This window comes from Mustela nigripes, chromosome 10, assembly GCF_022355385.1.
Source record: "Mustela nigripes isolate SB6536 chromosome 10, MUSNIG.SB6536, whole genome shotgun sequence".
Classification (NCBI taxonomy): Eukaryota; Metazoa; Chordata; class Mammalia; order Carnivora; family Mustelidae; genus Mustela; species Mustela nigripes.
The window spans coordinates 43307729-43330480 of NC_081566.1; the positions used below are offsets into that span (position 1 = coordinate 43307729).

The following is a 22752-nucleotide window of genomic DNA, read 5'->3' on the forward strand; positions in this document are numbered from 1 at the left end:
CTGTGTTTGAATCTGGCCACACCCCTGACTGGTGATGTGACCTTGGACAAGCTGTTTTAACTTCTCTATGCCTCAGCTGTGTCATCAATGAAAGCGGAATATTAAAATCTACCTTGTGGGTTTGTGGTGTGGGATAAGTGAATTAAATCTGCCAAGAGTTTAGAAGGGTGTCTGGTACATGGTGAGCACTCAGTGTTAGCTCTTGGGTGCTTTACTTTTCCATTTGGAGGTAAGAGAAGTGGGTACATTGAAAAATGAAAGGAAGGCTGGTATTTTTACAACAAAACTTTATTTACAGAAACGCAACTTAGACTGTTTTGGTATCTCTATTAACAAAATGCCTACAGCTGAGGTATTGCTAAAATCACAATCCAACACCATCCCGGTTTCCCCTTTCTGTGTGGCTCTGAATGCAGCTTAAAACAAAAACAAAATTCTCTTTATAACATACAATGGCTTAAGAAAAACCCTTCTTTAGTTTTTTTTCTATTTAAGAGTTGGAACAGAGACTGCTCATTTAAAATTTGCTATTTACAGAGAAAGTCCGAGAGAAGAGAATAATTGTAAGATGGAGGTTTAGTTGATCTGCTTTTATAACACAATAACCTTATGACTCTAGAAGAATGTAAATAATGTTGGTATACATACTGTTTACATACTGTTACATACTGTTGTGCCGAATTCATTTATCTAACATCGTGCTGAGGAATGAAGAGGATTTCTCCATAGATTTTCAACTTTCATCTTATTCTATTTGCTGATTCACAAAGTCTTGCTCTATTTTAAGGGATTTTCACCAGTTTAATGCAGGAGAACCTGTATCTATGGAAACCTAACAGCTTGGTTCCTTTAAAAAAAATATGTATGCATGGTAATACCCATAGATATATGCTTGGTTGACATACACACATGAATATGTACAAACGCCCCTTATTCAAGAATGTAAAATTAAGAGTATCTGGTATCTAGTTGTAAGAAAAATTCCCCAAGATTGTGAGGTAGTTGAGTGACACATGTAATAATCTTTTCCAGTCTGAACTTAAGAATACACCTTTACTGGATGGAGAGTTGTATAGAGGAAGAGGAATCAATAGAAGAAAAGAATTACAGTGGCTCAAATTAAATTCAGGTAATGAGTCTGAGATAGTAAATAAATAAATCAACAGATGTCTCATTTTTCCCCCCAAAAGAGAAATCAGTAATAAATCCTTACTAATACTTCTAAAGTCAATCCATTAATATGTATTTTAAATAGGAAAAAGTCTGAATATTACACATGTCATTATCCCTCCCCTTCATCGAATCCAGTCCTCCGCTGAAATATCTAACGAGTCTTCGTCTGCGTTCTCCTCTATCTCTGGTAAGTTGCCCCACAGTAGGAAGTTTACACCTGAAAAGAAAAATCATAAAATTACTTAGTGCTGATTGCTATCACACCTCAGAACATGCTGTAGGAAACCTTATAGGTTAACATTCTTGTATGAAACCATAGTGTTAACAGTAAAGAGAAAAGATATTAAAAAATATACCACAGATTTAAAAAATTATCTAATATTATTCATCTAGGACATAAACATTTTTTAGGTCCTTTGAAGAAAGGGTTTGAATTCTAGAAACTTCGAATTCCAAAGGATCTTAAGAGTCCATTTTCTCAAACACTGCCCCCAGCTATATTATTGCATAATCACTCTACACTAATAATTTCCAAATCTATTTTAATGATTTTTAAGGATGGAGATCTCGTAAGATTATTTTAAATCAAGTGTCTCTTTGGAGGGCCCAGGGAAAAGGCTTGAAATAAGTCTCTTCATCTCCTCAACCAGGATGGAAGTAGCTGGTGGCTTTTTCATGATTAAAAAGAAGCAAGGTTTTGAAGCCAGTTATCATCTGAACTGCAATCCTCACAACAGGTGGGTTTTGGTTTCGGGGGTATGAAGGTAGAACTTTGGGACCAGGTTGTAGCTGCCAACACAATAAACAAAACAACAATCTAAAGCCTCATAATGAAAGGACAGTCAGATTTCCTACTGAAGAACCTAACGTAGTTATGTAGTAAAATGACAGGAGCATGAGATGGTTTATTCTGGGCATGTACTCTATCATATAACTTGAAAGCACTAAATTGGGAAGAATCCTATTGTTAGTTGACTTCTAGGAGAGCCAATGGAGTCCAACAAGGAAATGGCCACATGGTAGAATGAAATGAGCCAGTATTTGGAGATTTGGTTTGGATCTAGTCACTGGTAGTAGCCACTACTACCAGGATACCATGGATATTTTTGATACCTCTGCAACAAATGTATGCAACTGCAGACAATATATATTACTTTTTGGGTGTATTTAAAATTTTTTATAGTGTGGCATTATCTGTATCCTTTCTAACTTGCTATTTTCATTCAACATTATGTTTTTGAGATTTACCTATATCCTTGTGTATAGCTTTAGCTCATTTCTTTTTATTTCTGTATTCTGTTCTGTGAATTAAATGTGTATTTAGCAAATATATACATATATAGCAAATAGAGCACATCTCTCATTGCTTCCTAACTTCCCATACTGCATAGGAATTCAAGTGAGGTGTACTGTTGCATTTTTGAAACAGTAGAAACAATCAACTGTCTCTCTTGGTTGAGATATTAGAATCTAATCAGGCAAGAAGTTAGCATCTCTTTCATGCTGGGGGGTGGATACAGATGTCTCTCATATTTTCTGTAATTTGTGTGTGTGTGTTTGCGCTGTTTATAATAAAAAATATTTCCCCTCCAAGAATGAATGGCATTCTGCTTTTGGTAATATGGCGTTGATGAGATAACAGGATAATAGGGAATTACCAGGCCAAAACCTAAGGGACCGTTAGAACCCATAAGGGTAAATGAGGGCTGTAGTCAACTTGCCTTTGAGAACATTTGTCATTCCCAGGGAATTCGAACTGAGTTCTCTCAAGCATCCCCAGGAGAGCTTTGGGAAATCAGGTCAACATGTGAAGCCTAGTCTAGAACACAGACTTGGGGCCCTTTCAGTCTAAACATTCTAGAATTTCATAAAGCTTGTGTATGCACTCCTTTGATGCTGCTGATTCAGGTGATTCAAGGACAGTCCCAACATCATGAGGAACCCTGTTTTATACCAAGCCTCTAGAAGGTTTTACTTTAAATCACAATATTAGGGTTACAAAGGAGAAGTTTGATATTTTTGGAGTGAATACTCAAGAGACATGAGTAGCTTGGCACAATTGGTTCAAAGGAGAAAAAATAAACTAAGAGATTGGATCTGACAGAAGGAGCACCTTCCTTTCTCTGTTAAGGGAGGAAGGAAATCCTGTGATACATCTGTTTCTCATGGATTAGATTCAATGCAAATGGAAGAATGCAGGGCTTTTATCTTTGAAAAATTGACCAATATTAAAAAGTAAATCAAAATGGAAAAATCTCCACCCTGTGTTTTGAATTCTGTGAAGCAGGAAAAATAGTATCAAAGCAGAAACTTCCTTTAATGTGTCCCATGATCAACACAAATATAAAACTGGAAGCCCAAGCTAGGAGCCCATATGGCAGGGGAATTCAGATAACTCCTTCCTCAAAAATGGCCCTCTTACATCCCAGAGTCTGAAATTAAGACCCGCAAATGATGGGTTGAGAACTACAATTGAACGACAGGTGATTAAAAAAAAAAATTTGAGTCTATAAAAACCTAAGCATAATTGGTGGGTTTGAAGACCCTGAGAACCTAGCTTATAGTTCATGATCTTTAATCTGGGATGGCAAATCACCCTTAAGAAAAGGAATATGTTTTAGGTTGTGAAGAAGATTAAAACATACATCTAAAAACCTGAGAGTGTTAGTGCCAACCTGGATTGCCGAGTTCTTTAAATTTGTTCTGCAAACTTTAGTTGCCACTAAAAAAATCCCACTCAGAGTCAACCTGGTCTGTTGTGCAAATAGATACCAGACAGAGAAAACTTGTGTCCTACAACAAAACCACATGGCTCTAGACAAGATAAAATGTATCATGTAAATATCCTTTAAGAATTGGTTGTATGCCGGCTCCTGGGTGGCTCAGTGGGTTAAAGCCTCTGCCTTCAGCTTGGGTCATGACTCAGGGTCCTGGGATCGAGCCCCGCATCGGGCTCTCTGCTCAGCGGGGAGCCTGCTTCCCCCTTTCTCTCTGCCTGCCTCTCTGCCTACTTGAGATCTCTCTCTGTCAAATAAATAAATAAAATCTTAAAAAAAAAAAAAAGAATTGGTTGTATGTTACCTAATTAGGACAACATACTGGTATTAAATATTTCCCTTTAATAAAATTCCATCGTAATTTATTGCTATAGATGTCAAAATGTCTGTTTTTATCTTGGAGCAATATCACCAAATACAACGGTTGCCCAGTCATCTTCCCTCCCACCTCCCCACTGCCCCAGCCTCCCCTCCCCGCTTTCTTACACACACACACACACACACACACACACACACACACACACATGCATAATTGACTATCAAATCTAAAATCTTCCAAAATTCTCTGGAGTTATAATATGTATCAAGGCAACATCTTAGTACAACTAAAATATTAATTTAGGGGCACCTGGGTGGCTCAGTGGTATAAGGCCTCTGCCTTAAATTTGAGGATTAAACCCCGCATTGGGCTCTGGGCTTGGCAGGGAGCCTGCTTCCCCCTCTCTCTCTGCCTACTTGTGAACTCTGTCTGTCAAATAAATAAATAAAATCTTTAAAAAATATATATATTAATTTAAAAAGATCGAGAAGAGGGGCATCTGGGTGGCTCAGTCGTTAAGCTTCTGCCTTCGGCTCACATCATGATCCCAGGGTCCTGGGATGGAGCCCCGTATTGGGCTCCCTGCTCAGTGGAAGCTTGCTTCTGCCTCTCTCACTCCCCCTGCTTGTGTTCCCTCTTTCGCTGTGTCTCTCTCTGTCAAATAAATAAATAAAATCTAAAAAAAAATAACCAAAACCAAAACAAAACAAAAAACGAGAAGAGCCATGTTTGAGGCCTTATATACAATGATGACAATAGAAATGGCAATGAAGTTTGGCTAGTAGTTTCCCTAACTGAATGCTTGGGATCAAAGGACTTGAGTTTCACTCTTTCAACCCAGGTAAGAGGGTTTCAGAGGGAATCCTAAAACGATCTATTGGGAGTTTCACTCAGGTATTGATAGACAAATAAATGTTAGGGGAATTTCTAAGTCAGCTGTTTCTTACCAGTGGAGTCTAGTCTGTTAATATCATAAACTGCTTGGCTGTGAAACATCCAGAAGTGTCCGTTGTTGCAGGAAAGAAGGCAGGAACAACATGGAACGATCACATGATAACCTACAATGTTCCCACTGAGACAGAAAGTAAATACAAGTTAGATACCCCCTAATAACTGGCCATATAAGCATTTTATGTGCTAAAGTAAGTAGATAGACCATATGAAGACCTCATTTCCTCCTAAGAACCTCCACTGCTAGGACCTTTGGGACAGGAGTCACCCGGCAATGTTAAATTTGACAGTGCTACTGCCAAATGGGAAAATTGTCTTCCAGGTGAGTAAAACAATACTAACATATTCTCCATTTCTTTCCTGGGATTCCTTTAGGCATTCTCCTTAAGCTAGTTTCTAGATGCCAGGCCCTAGGGTTGTGATGTGCTCTGTAAAGCACCCACAGTCGATGTGTTATGCGGACATGAGACATGAGATCAACTCAGCTCTGTGGGTAAAAGGTTTTTGCTGGTCCCAGGACTGTGGCAGGTTGGGTTCTTCTATGTTCTAGTTCAATGCCAGCACCTAAAAACTGTCTCAACAGATGGAGGAGTAGGAAGACAGCATGAGCCCCTGTAAACCAAACACAGGCTGGCTGCTCTAATTTTAGTTTTGGTGTTTTTGAAGGAATTCAGAAATAAAGCAAATCCATAGCTTCTTGAAAAAGTTGCAAAAGTTTTGACTGTCTTGTTCAAGAGTATCCATCTGATTATAAGTACCTCAGTTTCCACAGATATTTTTCTTCTATGTGGTCACTATTACATAGAGTAAATATAGAGGGAATGTCTTAGCTAGTGCTTAAAAAAAAATGACAACACAAGCTACTTATACCTTGGGTTGTAAAAATTCTTATTATAGCTTGTTCCCATCCTGGAAGATGTGGGAGTCAGTCATTTTTGTGAGGCCCTATAAAAAAAAATACTATAAAAGGTACCAGCCTACCTAAAATATGGATTCTAATCATAATCTGCTTGAAAGGCAAACAAATGAAAGCAAGTTGTTCTTGGACCAGGACTGACAGTTATTTGTAAGACTATATTGCAAGAGTAAATTCTATGGCTTTAATCATCATCTATATTCATTCACTCATTCAGCTCATGTTTATTGAACATCTACTATGTGCCAAGTACTGTTGTAGGTACTGGGAATCCAACAGTAGACAAAGTCCTTATACTCACGGAACTAATATTCTAGTAGGGACACATCAGACCATTTTGCTCCCGTATTAAAACCCCTTCAGTGGTTTCCCATTGGCCAAAACTCAAAACAAAAAACCCCTTCATGGCAAGGTCTAGATCTGTGCTAATCCAAAATGTGGCTGTTAAGAACTTGAAGTCTGGCTAGACTGAATTGAAGTGTGTATAAATAGAAAACATACACAAGATTTTAAAGACTATGAAGAAAAAAATAGAATGTAAAATATTGCATTAATAATTTTTTATGTTAGTTACATGTTGAAATAGTATTTTGGTTATACTAGGTTAAATAGAACATACAACTTAAATTCATTTCACTTGTTCCTTTTTTACTTTTTAAAATGTGGGTATTATTAGATTTTATTTATTCAGTTATTATTTTTTAAAGAAGATTTTAAATTAGATATATGACTTGTAGATTTCTTTTTTTAACATTAAAATTTTTTAATTTTATTAACATATAGTGTATTATTTGCTTCAGGGGTACAGGTCTGTGAATCATCAGTCTTACAAATTCACAGCATTCACCATAGCACATATCCTCCCCAATGTCCATAACCCAGCTACCCTTGTAGATTTCTATTGGATAGCCCTCATCTAGATTATCTGGATTCTGACTGTATCTCTAATTTACTCATACAACTCTTCCTTGATGTTCACAATGTCTTAGCCACTCGCCATTCTCTTCTTATTTCTTGAACATGTTAAGCTTCTTCTTGCGTTGGGTTCTCTACACTTGATGTTCCATCTGCCTAGAACATTTCCCCTTGGGGTCCTTCTCATCCTTTTGGATTCAACTCCAATGTTACCTTCTCATGAGAAGGCTTCCCTAAGCATGCTACCTCAAAGAGTTTTTTTTGTTTTTGTTTTTGTTTTTTAACCTCAAAGAGCTTTTACCTACTCCCCCAAACTCTACTATTCTCTATCATTTATTATAATAGTTATATATATATAACTATTATAATAATGATTTCCTTTGGAACACTTTCCACCCTATGAATTATTTTTTTTTAAGAAGTCTCCACATCCAGTGCAGGGCTTGAATTCACAACCCTGAGACCAAGAGTCACATGCTCCACTGACTAAGCCAGCCACGTACCCCAAACTTTATCTATCTATCTATCTATCTATCTATCTACTTATTTATTTATTTAAAGGAGGCTCCACATCCAACATGGGGCTTGAACTCACCACCCTGAGATCTAGAGTTGTGTGCTCTACTGACCGAGCCAGCTGGTATCCCTCATACTCTATTCAATATCTTATTTATTTAAATATCTGACTAACTGATTGTCTTCCCACTAGAATATAATGTCAGTGATTTTTGTCTATCTATTGCTGGGTTTCTAGCCCCCATATCAGTGGCTAGCACATAGTAGAACTTCAATAGATAGTTTGAATGAATAAAAGAATGAATTTAAATCATCATTAACACATATGAATTTGAATTATTAGGATTATAATTTATAACCCAAACCCCATTTAAGTGTAAAAATAATCTCAGCTTTCTTCTCTCTAAAATGGGACTAATAATGCTCAAGTTTCCCTACCTCTCAAAAAATAATAGTAATAGTTTTCATCTGTGTTATAATTCATGATCTAAGGGCACCTGAGTGGCTCAGTGGGTTAAATCTTTACTTTTGGCTCAGCTCATGATCTCAGGGTCCTGGGATTGAGTCCTGCATTGGGTTCTCTGTTCAGCAGGGAGCCTGCACCCCTTCCGCCTGCCTTCTGCTCTGCCTACTCGTGATCTCTCTCTCTGTCAAATGAATAAATAAAATCTTTAAAAGAAATAATTTATGACCTATTAAGCCTTTTAACATTCATAACATTCCATAACGTAAACACAAAAGATATTTAAATTTCTATCTTCTTAAGTTAGAAGATAGTTTCTGTCTTCTAAAGATATAAATTAGACAAGGAAACAGAGGTTCAGGGGTTTCGATGTTTAAGGAGTTTACGTGAGATCACATTGAGAGTAAGTGTAGGGCCAGGGCTCAAACCTGATTTGTTATGATTGTAACTGTGTTTTTTCCTCCTAAACTATCTTGCTTTTTTCTGAAAATGGAACCAGAGATTTGTCAATGTACTCTGAAAAATGATAAAATCATATACAAATGTGACACAAGACCCTTCTAAAAAACTATTCTAAATAACAAATGGGCTTTCAATGGCTCATTGCATGGGTTATAACCAGTGCTTGATACGGCCCACTGAACGTTTCTCCGTGTTGTGGTGTTAACATCCATCTTCCAAATGCAGGGCTATCTAGAATCTTGCCAAAAATTACCATTTTAAGCATGCGATGTCCTTCAGTTTACATTTGCAGATTTCAGTGAAATAGCATCTTCCAATGAAGTCCACTGCACTGGAGAGAGAAACGTGCAGAAATAGTCAAGGTATGTTGAAAAAGATTGCTGTAAAAAATGCACATAATGTAAAATTTACCAACTTAGTAATTTTTTAAGTGTACAGTTCCGAAGTGTTAAGTGTTGAGCAATGTTCTACATTGTTGAGCAATGAACCTCCAGGCCATTTTCATATTGCAAAACTGAAACTCTCTACCCATTAAACAACTCCCCATTTCCCTCTGCAACCACCATCTACTTTCTGTTTCTATGAATCTATTTTATATAGCACATATAAGTGAAAGCACACAGTATTTGTCTTTTCGTGACTGGCTGATTCCATTTAGCATAATGTTCTCAAGGTCCATCCATGCTGTAGCAAGCAGCGGGATAGCCCTCCTTAATAAGGCTGAATAATACTATACTGTATGCATATACCACATTTTATTCATTCATCTGTTGATGAACATTTAGCATTTTTGTTTCCATCTCTCCATTACTGTGAATTATACTGTTGAGAACATGTGCATGCAAATATACCTTTTAAATCCTGCAATGAATTTTTTGGGATAGATATAACTAAATATAAGCACACACTCAGATATATACACACACCCAGAAGTGGGATTCCTGGATCATATGGTAATTCTATTTTCAGTTTCTCAGGAACTTCCATGCAATTTTCCATAGCAGCAGCACCATTCTATGTTCCTACCAGTGGTGCACAAGGGTTCCAATTTTTTCATATCCTTGTCATTAAGTTTACTTTTGCTTGTGATTTAGCATGAATTTTGTAGGCCCAAAGAGCTGAAAGAAACTCTGGAGTAGAACAATTGTAGATTTTAGGGGGACCTGGGTGGCTCAGTGGGTTAAAGCCTCTGCCTTCGGCTCAGGTCATGATCCCAGGGTCCCGAGATCAAGCCCCACATCAGGCTCTCTGCTCAGCAGGGAGCCTGCTTCCTCCTCTCTCTGCCTGCCTCTCTGCCCGCTTGTGATCTGTCTGTCAAACAAATAAATAAAATACTTAAAAAAAAAAAGAACAATAGTATATTTTGTAAGAGTCAGTTAATACTTGTGAGCTTACATAAATACAACAAAACTTTCATTTAAAAAAATTTCATGTGTTCATTAATCATACATATCTTAGCATGTTAATCCATTACAGTCATAAACAATAGAAAAAAACCTGGTTCCATTCTCAACTCTGGTTTTACCTCTAACAGTTCACATACCTGAGCCCTCATCTTACTGTTTACTACAGCCATTGCAAAGACGAATGGGTTAATATCTTAAATTTGTGTGCATCTGTGTGGATGCACTACAAAAAGGAAAAGCACTAGACAACAACTCATAGGATGTATGCAATAGTAGGTTCTAGATTTATTGTCTAGTTCTTTTTCTTTTTGCAACACACACACACACACGTACTCAAACTAGTAACCCAAATATCTTTGTATGACTACACTTAAGCCACCTCAGAAAAGATTTCAAGAAAGGAAGAGTTTTACAGCTTGGAGTACGTTTTTAAAATGTTCAAGTTTCTATCATTGAAAAGTTCATTTTAAAGTGTTACGATTATTGGCCTGCTTCCTCTGGCTCTGTGTCCAAAGAATAGCTGTTTACCTGTATTTTGGATAATTACTCTTTCACTTTAATGATAAAGACCCAAATTTTGAAAATTATGTAAGGGCATATATATATGCTGACTATGGAAAGAGAAAGTACCTTTTAGAGCCCCAAATGGTACATTTGAGTCAAATAAAATCGCTATTCATCCAAATAGGTAGCAAATTCTTAAGGACTCTACCAACAAAAGTGGGTAGTGTCCGAAAACAGAATTTAAGAGGACTTAATTATGCAAATGGATAGTATCTGAAACAGTGAACAAGGATTGTTTCAGGGCGAAGTCTATTTCATCTCATACAAATTTATTTCTCGCTCACCAGGAGAGAGATTTTTGAGAAAAGAACACTGACTTACACGGACAATGAATCTGAATCAGCCTGCCAATTGCAAATAATGGCAGAAGATTATGAACATTTTTTGGCCTAAAACCTTATGGATAAAAATGAAAAACCTAGTGGCCTCTTCTTTCTCAGAGTACGGAAAATCTTGCCCGACTTTACCTAGAGTCTACGGTCTAAGTCCTGGCCTGGATCCAGTGAGATTAGGATGGTTGGGCAGGGCACAGCGCCAGGCATTCAGGTTCAGGGATGTGGTCACATGACTGTCATTGAAGGAGAAGCATGACATCAGGACTGACCACTCTGGCTAAACCACAGACTTTGTCCAGACAGTCTGCCCACTTAGTTATACTCCAAAGGGATCATCAGACTCTTGGGAGTGGCTGGAACACCAAAATGATAAGCTCCTTGTTGACTCCCCGAGGTCCAAACCATACACTTTTCCCATTTAGTTAAAGGCTACCGTTGCCCGCCACTAGCATGACTTACTTGGTAGGAGGGATGTCTGTAGAGAAAAGGTCTATTTCAGTATCAGCCAGTAAAACAGCCTTCATTCCCCTAGAGCTGAGCACTTGTTTACAGAATTTGCAACACAGGATGGACACGCACCGGTCCTTGAAACTACAGGTGCTGGTAGACATGGCGTCCCGGGAAGGATGCAGGGTGGGATTTTTGAAAGAGGAGAGACAAGAGCAGCCCCTTGGCTCGTTTGATTCCCCCGGGGTCGACAATTAGATCGCGAGGTCTAGAGCTCTTCTAAGCCCTCGGTTGGGAAGGAAATGAGTTCTTTTCTGTTTCCCGCGGGAAGGTGAAAAGTAATATTTATTGAGGAGGCGCTCGGGGAAGGGAGTAGGGTTTGAAGCCGGGGAGGCGCGAGCTGCAAGGGGCCTCGGGAACTTCTCTACCGCCGGCTCCCCAGCCCCGAGGCTAAAAGGCTCCTCCACGCTTCAGCCCCCGCCCCTTGGAGCAATTCCCTAAGTTTTCCCCCGCCGCGCCTTCCGGAGAAAGCTCCCCTCCTAAGCCCCTCCCTCGGAGCTCTCCAAGTCCTCGCGCTCGGACCGCCGGCCAAGCGTCCCTGCTACCCACGCCTCGTCTTTGGAAGTCCTTCTCCTCTTCCCAGGATCCAGAAATCCCCTCAGCTTTTCCCAGGACCCCTGGTTGTCCTCAGTCCTCCCGGGAGCCTCCCCCGCTCTGCTCGCTGGCCGCGAGCTCCCGCTTCTCTTCTCTCCAGGCAGCCCCCAGCCCTCAGCGTGCAGACGGGCTCTCGCGCCGTTTCTCTCGGTCCCCAGTCCCTCAGCTCGGCCTCGTGCCCCCCGCGGTCCCCTTAGGTCTCCCTCCGGGCGGCCGCTCCGGAGCGCGCGGTGGGGTTGGCGGGACGGGGCAGAGATCGCTTTGGGGGCTCAGCCAGCGCTGGGGTCTCTGTCACCGAACGCGTCGTTTTTTTGCTCCTTCTTCCGCTCTCTCTGCCTTTCCAACCGGCTGTCAGTTTGAATTGCCGGCGCCGCGCACCGATTGGGAGAACCAGAGTTCGCCCGCGTCCCGCATTGGAAGGCTCGGGAGCCTTCCCCTGCTGAGCTCTTAGTGGCTTGGAGACCGTACGCCCCGCCTCAGTAACGGTGCCGAGATCTGTTCAGCTTTCTGGTTGGTGGGGTTTGGCTCCGCCTCCGCTCTCATTGGCCGGTCCCTGGAGGCTTGGGCAAATCCTACTCCTGCCCCAGTGAAAGCGTCAAGGCACGCCCTTCGCGCTTCTTATTGGAAGATTTTCTACAGTCCCCGCCGGACTCTACTCTCTATTGGCTAAAATTCTCCGCAACGCCCCTCCTTTCTACCCCGGTCCAATTGGTCGTGCTTTCTCTCAAGAGTTTGTGTTTGGCTGTTAGTTCCATTTTAACCCCGCCCACTAATTCTACTTTAGGGTTAGGCAACCCTGGGAGGAGCTTACTTTGTGACCACGCCTCGGTGGTGCTAGTCACACCTCCGAGTTTCGCCAGCTCCTCCTCCTCATTCCTGTCCTCTCGGGATCAGCTATTCCTATTGGCTGTGGGCCCCATCGGTCGATAGACTACGGGCTGTGATTGGTAAGGGGGTGGGCTCTGCTTCCCGGCGGGGTCCTGCGGAGTTGGCGGAGGCTCCTCAGGGGACTAGGGGACCGATCTGCGTAGAAGCGGGTGGCGGGGAAGAGGGGTGGAGATCTCTGAGTGGGAAGCGGAGCCGGGGGCCCGGGACCCGTCGCGTCAGAGCCAGGTAAAGGCTCCTTCCCTCTCCCCTTTCCTCTTCCCGGCCGCCGGAGCCCTGTCTGAACAAACTCCGGCAGGGGCGGGAAGGAGAGGGCGCGGATGCTGCTTGCGGCATCGCCTAGCAGTGCCGCCCGGAATCCTTCAGACCCCCTCCCCCCCGACCCTCTCCAAAGCTTCCAGTACAGCCCATAATACTTCTCAAGACTGCATCTCTCTCTGCCGTTCACCGCACAGCCTGGGACTCTGCCCTGGGACTCTGCCGCCGCGAAGCCCTCGCCCAGCCCCCTCCCCAAGTCCTATTCACACGGGCACCCTTGGTCCACTTTTGGGTAACCGTCGCTGGCATCACCCGTTACCATCGGCTACCGCCTTCCCCTGTCTCCAAGCCCTGGTAGACAGCCGGGTTACAGCCCAGGACCCAGGATAGTTGTTCCGCCCTGCTTCCGGGGCTCTTGCCCTGTCCCGGTCCCCGGCCCGCCTGGAATGGCTCCTTTTATGCACCCCCGTTCCTAGACTCATAGCGGGTCCCCCAAGTTGCTAACATCCTTACGCACCATGTAACATCGTGGCCCGCGGCAGTCTCCTCACCCCCACTCCCTCCCTAGGTAATCTTCCCTGTGCCCTCTCTCTCCACCTCCCAAGCCCGTGCGGAGGCTCCAGTTATCCCCGGCTCCCGTGCAGCCTCTGGACCCCACCTCACACCCCCCTCCCCGCTTCCTGCCCGCCTGAACCACCACGCCGCCTGGGCTCCCTCTTCCTCCCGGCGCGGGAAGTGGGAGACACCGGCGGGAGCCCGCCCCCCTCACCCCCCAGCGGCCTCCTGACAAGGAGAGGGTAAGGGGCGACCAGGGAGGGAGGGTAGTCGCGGCGGCATGGTGGGGAGCTAGACGCCCGACTCTGCGCTCCGGCTGCTTCCCTCCCGCCTCCCGGGCCTGGGCCGGGGCGGGATTTCCTCCGGCACCTCCCGGTGCGAGGAGTCGGGACTGCGACCCTCCCGACCTCTCCTCCCCCAGCCTGGGTCTGGGTGCGGTATCGAGACACCGTGGGCATGGGTGACAAAAAAATATCTGGGGTGGTATTTAGGAGTCACTCTGGTCCCCGGCTTGGGGGAGGCGGTGGCTGCCTTCCGTCCCCCGCCCCCGGGTTTTCCCGACTCCGACCCTAGCCTCTAACCCGTTTCCTGCTTCTGTCGACCACATTGTTTTCCTGGATGTGCCCCGTGCCGAGCAGGCTTTTTCCTGCAGGTCTCCCCCCCACCCCCGCAAACATTTTGCTGCCAAGAGAAGCTAGTAACCAAAAACAAAACAACTGGGAGGAGGGGCGGGAGGGGAAGAAAAGTTGTGCCCGGGTGGCTTGTCCCTCCCTGGCTTTGATCCCTTTTGAGGTCCAGGGAGTTGCCCCAGCCGGGGGTCAGGGGCCGCGTCGGAGCCACTGCCGAGAGTGCTGCCTTCGGCTGGCAGCTGCCCAGTGCTGGCGGGGCTCGGAGGCCGCCGAGGTGCCGCAGTCCCCGCCCGGAGCCCCGCGTTCCCGCCGCAGTCCCCACCCGAAGCCCGCGCAGGCGGCTGCTCCAAAGTGTTTTCTTCCAGCCTTAAAACAAAATCCGGAGGGAGCTTCCTTCCTCCGCACCTCGCCGCGCCGGGCTTTGTGGGCCGGGCGGTGTTTGGCCGAGATGAATGGGCCCTGGCCGGGCTTGGAACGACGTCCCCTACCCCACCCCCGCCGCGATTAGGATCTACACTGGGGCTGATCGCCCCCTCCCCTTTTCCTTGCATTTACAGGCAAGTGAACCGGAGCAAACGACTTCCGATCCAGTCTGCGCTGCTGCGGCTCCCGTTTGGGATTTGATTTGCAGCATCTTCGAGCCTGTGCAACAAAAAAACCGCGAAGCACGCCCAGCCCTCCCCGGCACCCTGTTACGCACCCACTCCCTCCCGGGGACACAGCTGGGCGCGTCCACACCCCCGCACCCCCCACACCATGTTGTACGGAAGGACTTCCACTCCCTGCCTCTGTCGTTGATGTCAGACCCCAGGCCAGCCTCCGGGCGCTGCAGTTCTCCCGGCTAATGCTGAGGCTGCGGCTCCGGCTCTAGCACAGGAACCAGCCGCAGCTGCCGCGCCCGGCCCCAGCGTCCACCGTCTGCATGTGCCCGCCGTAGCCTTCTGCCCAGCCCGCAACCCGCGCTCCCCGGAGCGCTGGAGACCACCGCGGGGGGCCCCTTCTGCCCTTGGGAGAAGCGGTCTTGGAGGTATTGATCTCGGTGGTTGGATTTTTCCCGTGGATCTATCAGTTCACAATTTGAATTTGGAAGAAAGAAGGAAAACATGACGTCTCCGGCCAAATTCAAAAAGGATAAGGAGATCATAGCAGAGTACGATACTCAGGTCAAAGGTAAGGGCTTTGAAAAATAGCATAATGCATATGTTCTGTGGGCCATTGAGGCTTGCATTTCCATCCTGATTTGCAGGCTGTTCATTTCTTTGGGTGGAGCAGGTGGGGACAGGCTGAGCCCAGAGGTGGTTTCATAGGTGGGTTTGAGCCTCCGAGGGATGGACTGTGCCAGGGGCCACAGGCTCTGGAAAGGAATTTTTAGAGTGGGCTTTAGGTTTGCTCCTGGAGGGCTGGCCCTGATTTTGGCAGCCCTATCCCCCAAGCCTATATCGGGTGGGGGGAGGGGCGAGAGGTTCTTGGAGAGAGAAAGGCAGCAGTTTGCCTCTGGGTCTCTGGGTCAGGTTTCCTTGAAGGACAACTGGAATCTGACAGGTGTTTGGGAATTTATTTCTGAGGTTGAAGAGGAGTGCAGGTAGAGAAAGGCAACCTTGAGAAGGTGTACCATTTGGGGAGACCCAGGAGTGGCAGGGTTGTTTTTTTTTTTTTTTTTTCCTGATGCACTATATCAAAAGGTGACATTTGCTGTGGCATCGGTTGCAGAAAGTCTCCAGCCACCTTGGGTGCTCCTTGTACCCGCCAGGTCTCCGGTTGCCTTGCATTCTGTCCGAGATGAGAGGACAGAAAGAATAAGGTCATTTCACACCCTGTCTCCGCCCTCACCTAAACATGAATGGAGTTGGCATGTTAGGGTTGCTGGGTGGTGCTGATTCTGGAGAATGGGAAGACATAATTGTTTAACCCTTCTGGGTTGTCACCCTCTGCTCCAGAATGCGTGCTTGTTAAAGGACCACTTCTCTCTGCAAAAATGCAAAGGGTAAAGCAGAAAGTGGACCCAGAGAAACCAGCTGTGCTGTCTGCAGGTTTAGTTGACTACCTGACTTGGTGCATGAATCCGAGCCCCTTCCCAGACAACCTTTTTTTAACCAGTCAATCCCACAGGAGGGGTTCCCGCCTGTTACAGAGCCCCAGGATGTGTTTGTGCAAGGCACTGTCCCTTCCTGGCCAGCTACTGGGAAGAGCCATGTGCTCCAGCCCATTGAGACTTCAGCTGGGGAGTGGGAGAGGTGGGTGGCCTTGAATGTTACACCACATGGTTGGAGCTCTGGGTTTTCCTTTGTTTCAGAGTACAGAGGGAGGGGCCCCTCCTTCTTTCCCTGCACCAATGCAAGGAGACCTTTTCCTATCATAGAGGACTTGGGAAGGGCCATGTCTCCCTTCTAATGATTGCCCGGGGTGGGGATAGTGTAGAGCTTGAAATGGGCAGCTGCCTTATCTCTTGGAAGGTTGGAATGTAGTTTGAAGTCCCCATTTTGCCTGTAGGGTCTTTTTAATGTCTTCATCTTGGTCATTGCTGGAGGTGCCCTGAGGGTCCTTCTATCCACTTGGCTGCAGATATTGGTGGGTTTATTACAGAGATGGGGGAGTTGATTGATTGATGGCTTCAGTTGAACAGGGATTGGGAAAGGTGTGGTTGTGAGTTATAATTGAGGTCTTGGCCTCTTGTCACTGTTCATAATCTGGGCCTGTTTTTGTAAACAATAGGCCACTGGCCTCTGTGTCCTATCCAGATGACTGTATTCTGCTCCTGGAGTCCCCCTTGCCATTTTAACCAGATATGTCACTCTATTTTTTTTTTTACATATCCTATTCTTAACTGTTGCCATAGGGAGCGTTAATAACTTTGACTTTCCCAGATTTCTCTCGAGAAGCACGCTATTTGACTAAGGTGCAAAGTGATTTTACACATTTATTTTTCAGAAGGTTCAGGGCTGATAGGTGTTAATAGAACCTTGTCTGCTGATTCCTATTGGTGAAAGATTTCTCACGAGTGTCTCAAAATTGAACAGTTGTGTATTTACAAACATTGCTCATTGAGATGATGTAATGCAGTTGGCTATTTGGGGTTTCTCTTCAACCTTGCCGCAAGCAGGAGGCTGTTTTGCTTTGCTCTGATATTTTCCATTGACACTCTTCAGGATCATAGAATTTTATAGGTGACCGAGCATGATGTCTTACCCACAGAAGGTGCCTGATAAAAAACTGATTTAAATGATTTAGTCCCTCATTTGATAGCGGAGGAGAGTACAGAGAAATTGAGAGGCTTGTCCAAGGTCACACAGCTAGGTGGTGGTAGTTGAAATGAGAAGGAGGTGACCGACTTCCCATTCTGTGCTTTATTCTATTCCTATGTACAATGAAACATCATCTGACCAGAACAGGAAACAAGAAATCCTTAAGAAGCCCAAATCTGTCAATGAATAATAGTAGTAGTGATAATAGTAATGGGTTACATTTTGGATGCCCATGATGTTCGAGCCTGTCTGAAGTGCTTTAATATATAAGTTGTCTTGTTTAATTCCCACATCAACCGGGAAGGTAGATACTATTTTACCCTCTTTCACTGCATGAAGAAACAGGCTTAGAGAGGGTGAGAAATCTTCCCAAGGTCACACAGCTAAACCCTGCCAGCTTGACTCCATTGCTCTATTCGTCAGCTCTTTATTTAGTGCCTTCTGTGTGTTCCAGGGACTGGCCATAGAGCAGTGAACAAGACAAAGACCCCCTCCCTTACGGAGCTAACATTCTAGAACCCAAGTTCTTCGTGGAAGAGCATCGAAATCGGAGACAAAGGACCCGGGTTCTAGGTTGGCTCTGCTCTCCCACTAGGTAGAAGCCGTCGGTCAGAATTCTGACTTTCAGGTTTTTCTGTGTTACACAGGAGTGGTACTGCTGCTCATCTTCTCTCCCAGATGCCAAGATAAAAAAGAAAATTGCTCTTTTGGTCTGGTGGCTGAGAGCACTGGTTTTTGAGTCCAAGGGACCGAGGTTTCAAATCTTGGTTCAGTTGCTCTTTGGGCAAGTTCTGTGACTTGTCTGAGCCTTAGTTTCCTCTCCGGAAAATAAGCAAAATCCCGTGCATTTCCTATGGCAGGTGTTAGGAGTCCGTGGGATCGTGTAAGAAAAGCCTTGAGCGTGGTGTGTGCTCACTAGTAGCGCGGGCTACTCCCCTGTTAGTGGGCCTCGCTTCCTGCTGCACTGGGCTAACCGGAAGGCCACACTGCCCGTTCACCCCCAAAGTGCCAGCGGTTCCATGGGGGGACACAAGTCTGGGAATGAAACTTGAGTTCTAGTTTAGGTTCCTCCAGTCGTGGTGAAAGGTATCTTAAACCCTGTAGACCTCAGTTTCCCTTTGTGAACAGGTAGACTAATTGTTGGCCGCCGTTGCCTTGTATTCTCTGACCCTCCTGGGTTTTGCCTTTTTTGGTCAGAAACGGTTTGAATCCAGTGAACTCGAAATGGACTCTGTGGGACCTCGTCTACCTGTGGCTTTTGCCTCCCTTTCAACCACCTGCTTGCATGTGCCCCGAAGGGCTTCTGAGGCTGCAGCCCCAACCCTCCCCCAGCCAGCGTTTATGAGGGGCGTGCCTCCTTAGTCAGCCTGCCCTGTAGCCGCCTTCTTCAAAACCATCATTGTTTCTGGTTTGTGGGTGTTCAGATTCCTTTGAAAGTTCATGCCTCTCAATGTCTGACTCGAAAGCAATAATATTCTTAATGCTTTTACATCGCGCTTTCCAATTAATGAAACGCTTTCATACATATGAATGTGTGGAAATTCTCGACAACCCTGGTCAGGTTCACGGTCATAACCGGAGGCCTTTTGGCCTGGAGCCTGTTGGCTTCTTTCAAGACGGGAGCAGCACAAGGTGGTAGAGCGCAAGGCCTGGTTATTGGCGGCGGTTTCCCATCCCTGCGGGGTCTCCCGGCTCGCTGTCGACCTTATTCAGGACCCCTCTCCTTTACCTTCCCATACCTTGAGTTTTTCTAGTGGCCCAGAAAGCTTGAGATTGACAGTTAGTGCACATGTTCCAGGAGGAATCCTCTGAAACAGAGTGACACTGTGTGCTGAGCAAATTTTCTTTCTTGAGAACATTGGGGGGCTTGTCCTTTTTTTTTTTTTTAAATGTCTTAGAAGGGCAATATGTGCACAGCCCAGAGCTGAGAAGTGAAATTCTGTAATTTCCATCTGGAGCATTTTGATAGAAAAGCCTCAGGCCTCCGCCTGGAACAATTTAACCCTTTTAGGACCCTTTCCGAGCAGGAGATGAAATTTCAAACTCAAACTCCGCACACATTGTGTGTGCACACGCACACTTGGGAATGTGGATTGCTGGTATTTAAACAAGCTCGTTCCCCTGGGAGGCCGGAGCGCTTCTTCACTCGTGCCAACAAAGGTCTTCTCCGAAGCCTCTTTCCTCCCAGCCCCCACTCCCCAAGGGAGCTTTAAATATAATCAGTTTGTGAAAAGCTGCAGTAAAACATCTCCTTGGAATCCCCAAGCAGATGCTATCATCTTCCTGCGAGATGATGGAAGGTTTCTCTTCCCTTGCTCAGGGAAAATAGGACTCTGCTGTCAGCCGAGCTCCTGGAAGGAAAGGAGGCTCTGGGAAGACCGGGAGGAAGGTGGTGGGCGAGGAGCTGGGGATGCCGTGTGCTGTGCGAAGCAGCAGCGTCAGGAGAGTGTCTGCGACGAGCTTTTTTGCAATTTCAGGCCTCCTCTTAGGGCTCAGGAACAGAAATGCCTTCGGAGAAGCCCAACTGGTGGTTATGACCACAAGGTCATGAACCGTCCAGGTCGAAAGCCAGGACGAGGCCCAATCATTTCTCTGCTATGAGGTTTACACAGTGGGACCCGGCCCTGATCTGTAGGGTCCACACCCTCTTAAATCAGCAGGTGCCCCGCTCCTGACTCACATGCTCCCATTTTTTCCCTCCCGATAAACACGGGCTGCCCCGGGTACCTGTAGAGCCCTTCTTCCAGAAGAGACATTTTCTGTACGGGAATTGTGCCTACCTGCCACCCTAGGCCTCCGAGGGCTTTGTTAGGAAAGTATTAGGTCATGTGGCAGGAAAAAAGAAGTCAATGTGTAGATCTCTACTGGTAATAAAATGCAAGTAAACAGTTTTAACTTGGTGTCAGCTTTCAGACCTGGCCTTGGAGGGAATCTCAGAAAGTTACCTCAGAAGTTGTTTGATTGAAATAGCAAGGGGTGGGGTGCCTGGGTGGCTCAGTGGGTTAAAGCCTTTGCCTTCGCTCGGATCGGGTCATGATCCCAGGCTCCTGGGATAGAGCCCCGCATCAGGCTCTCTTCTCAGTGGGGAGCCTACTCCCTCCTCTCTCTGCTTGCCTCTCTGCCTACTTGTGATCTCTGCCTATCAAATAAATAAATAAAATCTTAAAAAAAAAAAAAAGATAGCAAGGGGAACACTCAAAAAACCTTTTTAAGGGGGCCCCCGGGTGGCTCAGTGGATTAAAGCCTCTGCCTTTGTCTCGGGTCATGATCTCAGGGTCCTGGAATCGAGCCCCAAGTCGGGATCTCTGCTCAGTGGGGAGCCTGCTTCCCTCACCTCCCTACTTGCCTCTCTGCCTACTTGTGATCTCTGTCTGTCAAATGAATAAATAAAATCTTAAAAAAAAAAAAAAGCAAAAAAACACCTTTTTAAGAATTACAAAATAACACCTTTACTGATTTTACAATAATGTGTAGGAACTTTCTTCTCTTTCGTGGTGGGAAATTTAAAATGTACTCTCTTAGCCATGCTTTAGTGGACAGATGGGGCCGTAAGAACATGCCCGTTGTGCAAACCAGCGCTACCGTTGTCTCCAGAACTCTGCATCTTGCCTAGTTGAACTCTGTCCCCATCCAAATAGTCCCCGCTCGTCCTCCACCCTGTATCTAGGTCCCACATGTAAGTGGAATCAGGCTGTATTTGTCCTTTTGTAATTGGCTTATTTTACTCAGCGTAAGTCTTCAGGGCTCCTCCATGTGGTAGCATTTGTCAGAATTTTACTTCCTTTTTAAGGCTGTTGTATGTGTGTGCCACATTTTGTTTACCCATTTGTCTTTCTATGGACACTTGGGTGATGTCTACCTTTTAGCTATTACAAGTACTGCTGCTATGAACAGTACGATGTATTTCTATTTACCCTCTACCCAAGTTTTATAAACCTGTATATGCATTTCCCTATAATCTTGTGTCCTGATAAATCTTTTTAGAGTTAAGATTTAAATATACATGTTCATATTTTCATGTTATGAATGTATATTTATGTTCATGATATGAACCTCGTATGTGGATAACAATTTTATACCTTTTAATAATTACATGGATTATTAAATTTTTATTGTATTTTTTTAACAGCTTTATTGAGGTTTAATTGACATGTAATAACCCACACATGTTTAAGGTGTACATTAGATAAGCTTTGACATATGTTATACACCCATGAAATCATCGCGATCAAGATAAGTGAGCAGAACCGTCATCACCAAGAATGTCTTCATTATGATATATTATTAAATGAGTGATATAATAACCATATTATAGAAATGACATTAGCTTAAAAATAAATCAGTAAAAGCCAGGTATTACCAGATTTAAAAACTATTTAAATAAATAGTGATCCAAGCAATCCAGGTTCCTGGAAATTTTATTTATTGCCTTAGTGAATAAAGATAAACAGCCTCCCAGAGAAGTTGGATTAGTAATCGTGCCTCAGCCTGTAGTGTGTGTTTGTGGGGGGAAGGTACAGGGTAGAGGGAGAGGGAAAAGAAAAAAAAATCTTGGACACGTTAGGCGTTGACGAGTGACAGGATCTGTTTTTCCTAAAGACCTTGCTTGAACCAGTCCCTAGGGCCTCGCACTTCTGAAAGGGTCACAAGTGAGCCAGATGCCAAGGGGTGGGGCTGGGGGCTCCCCTGGGAGATCTCAGAATGCCCTGAATATGACTTATTTCCTGTCATGACTGATTCCCTGCTGAGAAGAGACCAACCTGCCAGGTAAACATGAAGTTGGTCCTCAGTCTGAGTCTCACTTTTATCATCAACCATCTTTCTCACTTCACTGTAAGAGAGGACTGGAGGCCTATTGGCACTCTTTGCCCTACTTGAACACATCTACTATTAGCTACTGTTCTGCTTGTTCGGGGCCTTACCATGTACTTGTGCTAAATACTTGACACAGATTGTTCCTAACCCTCACACTAACCATGGGAGGAATACACTGCTCTTATCCCATTTCGCTGATGAATAAATTGAGGCGCAGGCAAATCAGTGACTCGCCCAGGGGCTGCTGCTGGTGAGTGATGGGACAGGAATTAGGACCTGGGCTGTTCCCAGAGTCTGAGTTCGAGTGCTGTTCCTGGGGTGCTCCTCTCTCCCCACCCAGTTCCACATCTTCACCTACTGAAATCTCACCCTGCTGGGTGCCTTCCTCCGTTGCCCTGACTAGAGAGGACCCTTCTCTCTGGGATGACTCACACAACGCTATGGCACTCAACTCATACCGCCTGAAGTTC

General features: G+C 45.0%; 2 protein-coding genes across 10 annotated transcripts in view; one reads left to right on the forward strand and one right to left on the reverse strand.

Annotated features, from left to right (window-relative positions):
- Positions 1-272: 272 nt before the first annotated feature.
- Positions 273-12789, reverse strand: FAM72A (family with sequence similarity 72 member A). The gene is made up of 4 exons (XM_059413281.1): positions 11257-12789; positions 8746-8823; positions 5217-5341; positions 273-1390 (listed from the first exon to the last, which is right to left on the reverse strand). The coding sequence occupies exons 1-4, from the start codon at positions 11406-11408 to the stop codon at positions 1296-1298; spliced, it is 450 nt and encodes a 149-aa protein (XP_059269264.1). The 5' UTR covers positions 11409-12789; the 3' UTR covers positions 273-1295.
- A 115-nt stretch (positions 12790-12904) lies between these two features.
- SRGAP2 (SLIT-ROBO Rho GTPase activating protein 2) overlaps positions 12905-22752 on the forward strand; it is a 231027-nt gene continuing 221179 nt past the window's right edge. For 5 of the 9 annotated variants that reach the window (XM_059413278.1, XM_059413277.1, XM_059413276.1 and 2 more), the window contains exons 1-2: positions 12905-13011; positions 14783-15395. In XM_059413278.1, the coding sequence (XP_059269261.1) occupies positions 15329-15395 (67 nt within the window). In that variant the 5' untranslated portion in view covers positions 12905-13011; positions 14783-15328. Of the gene's footprint in view, positions 13012-13148; positions 13839-14782; positions 15396-22752 lie in introns of those variants that run through there. The other 4 variants (XM_059413272.1, XM_059413274.1, XM_059413275.1 and 1 more) reach the window with 2 other exon arrangements.

Coding starts and splice junctions, on each gene's coding strand:
- FAM72A (XM_059413281.1), bottom strand. CDS start 11,408: ATGTCTACCAGCACCTGTAGTTTCAAGGACCGGTGCGTGTCCATCCTG. Junction 8,824..11,256: donor ACAGACATCCCTCCTACCAA/GTAAGTCATGCT, acceptor TTCTCTCTCCAG/TGCAGTGGACTTCATTGGAA. Junction 5,342..8,745: donor GACATCGCATGCTTAAAATG/GTAATTTTTGGC, acceptor TTTCTGTCTCAG/TGGGAACATTGTAGGTTATC.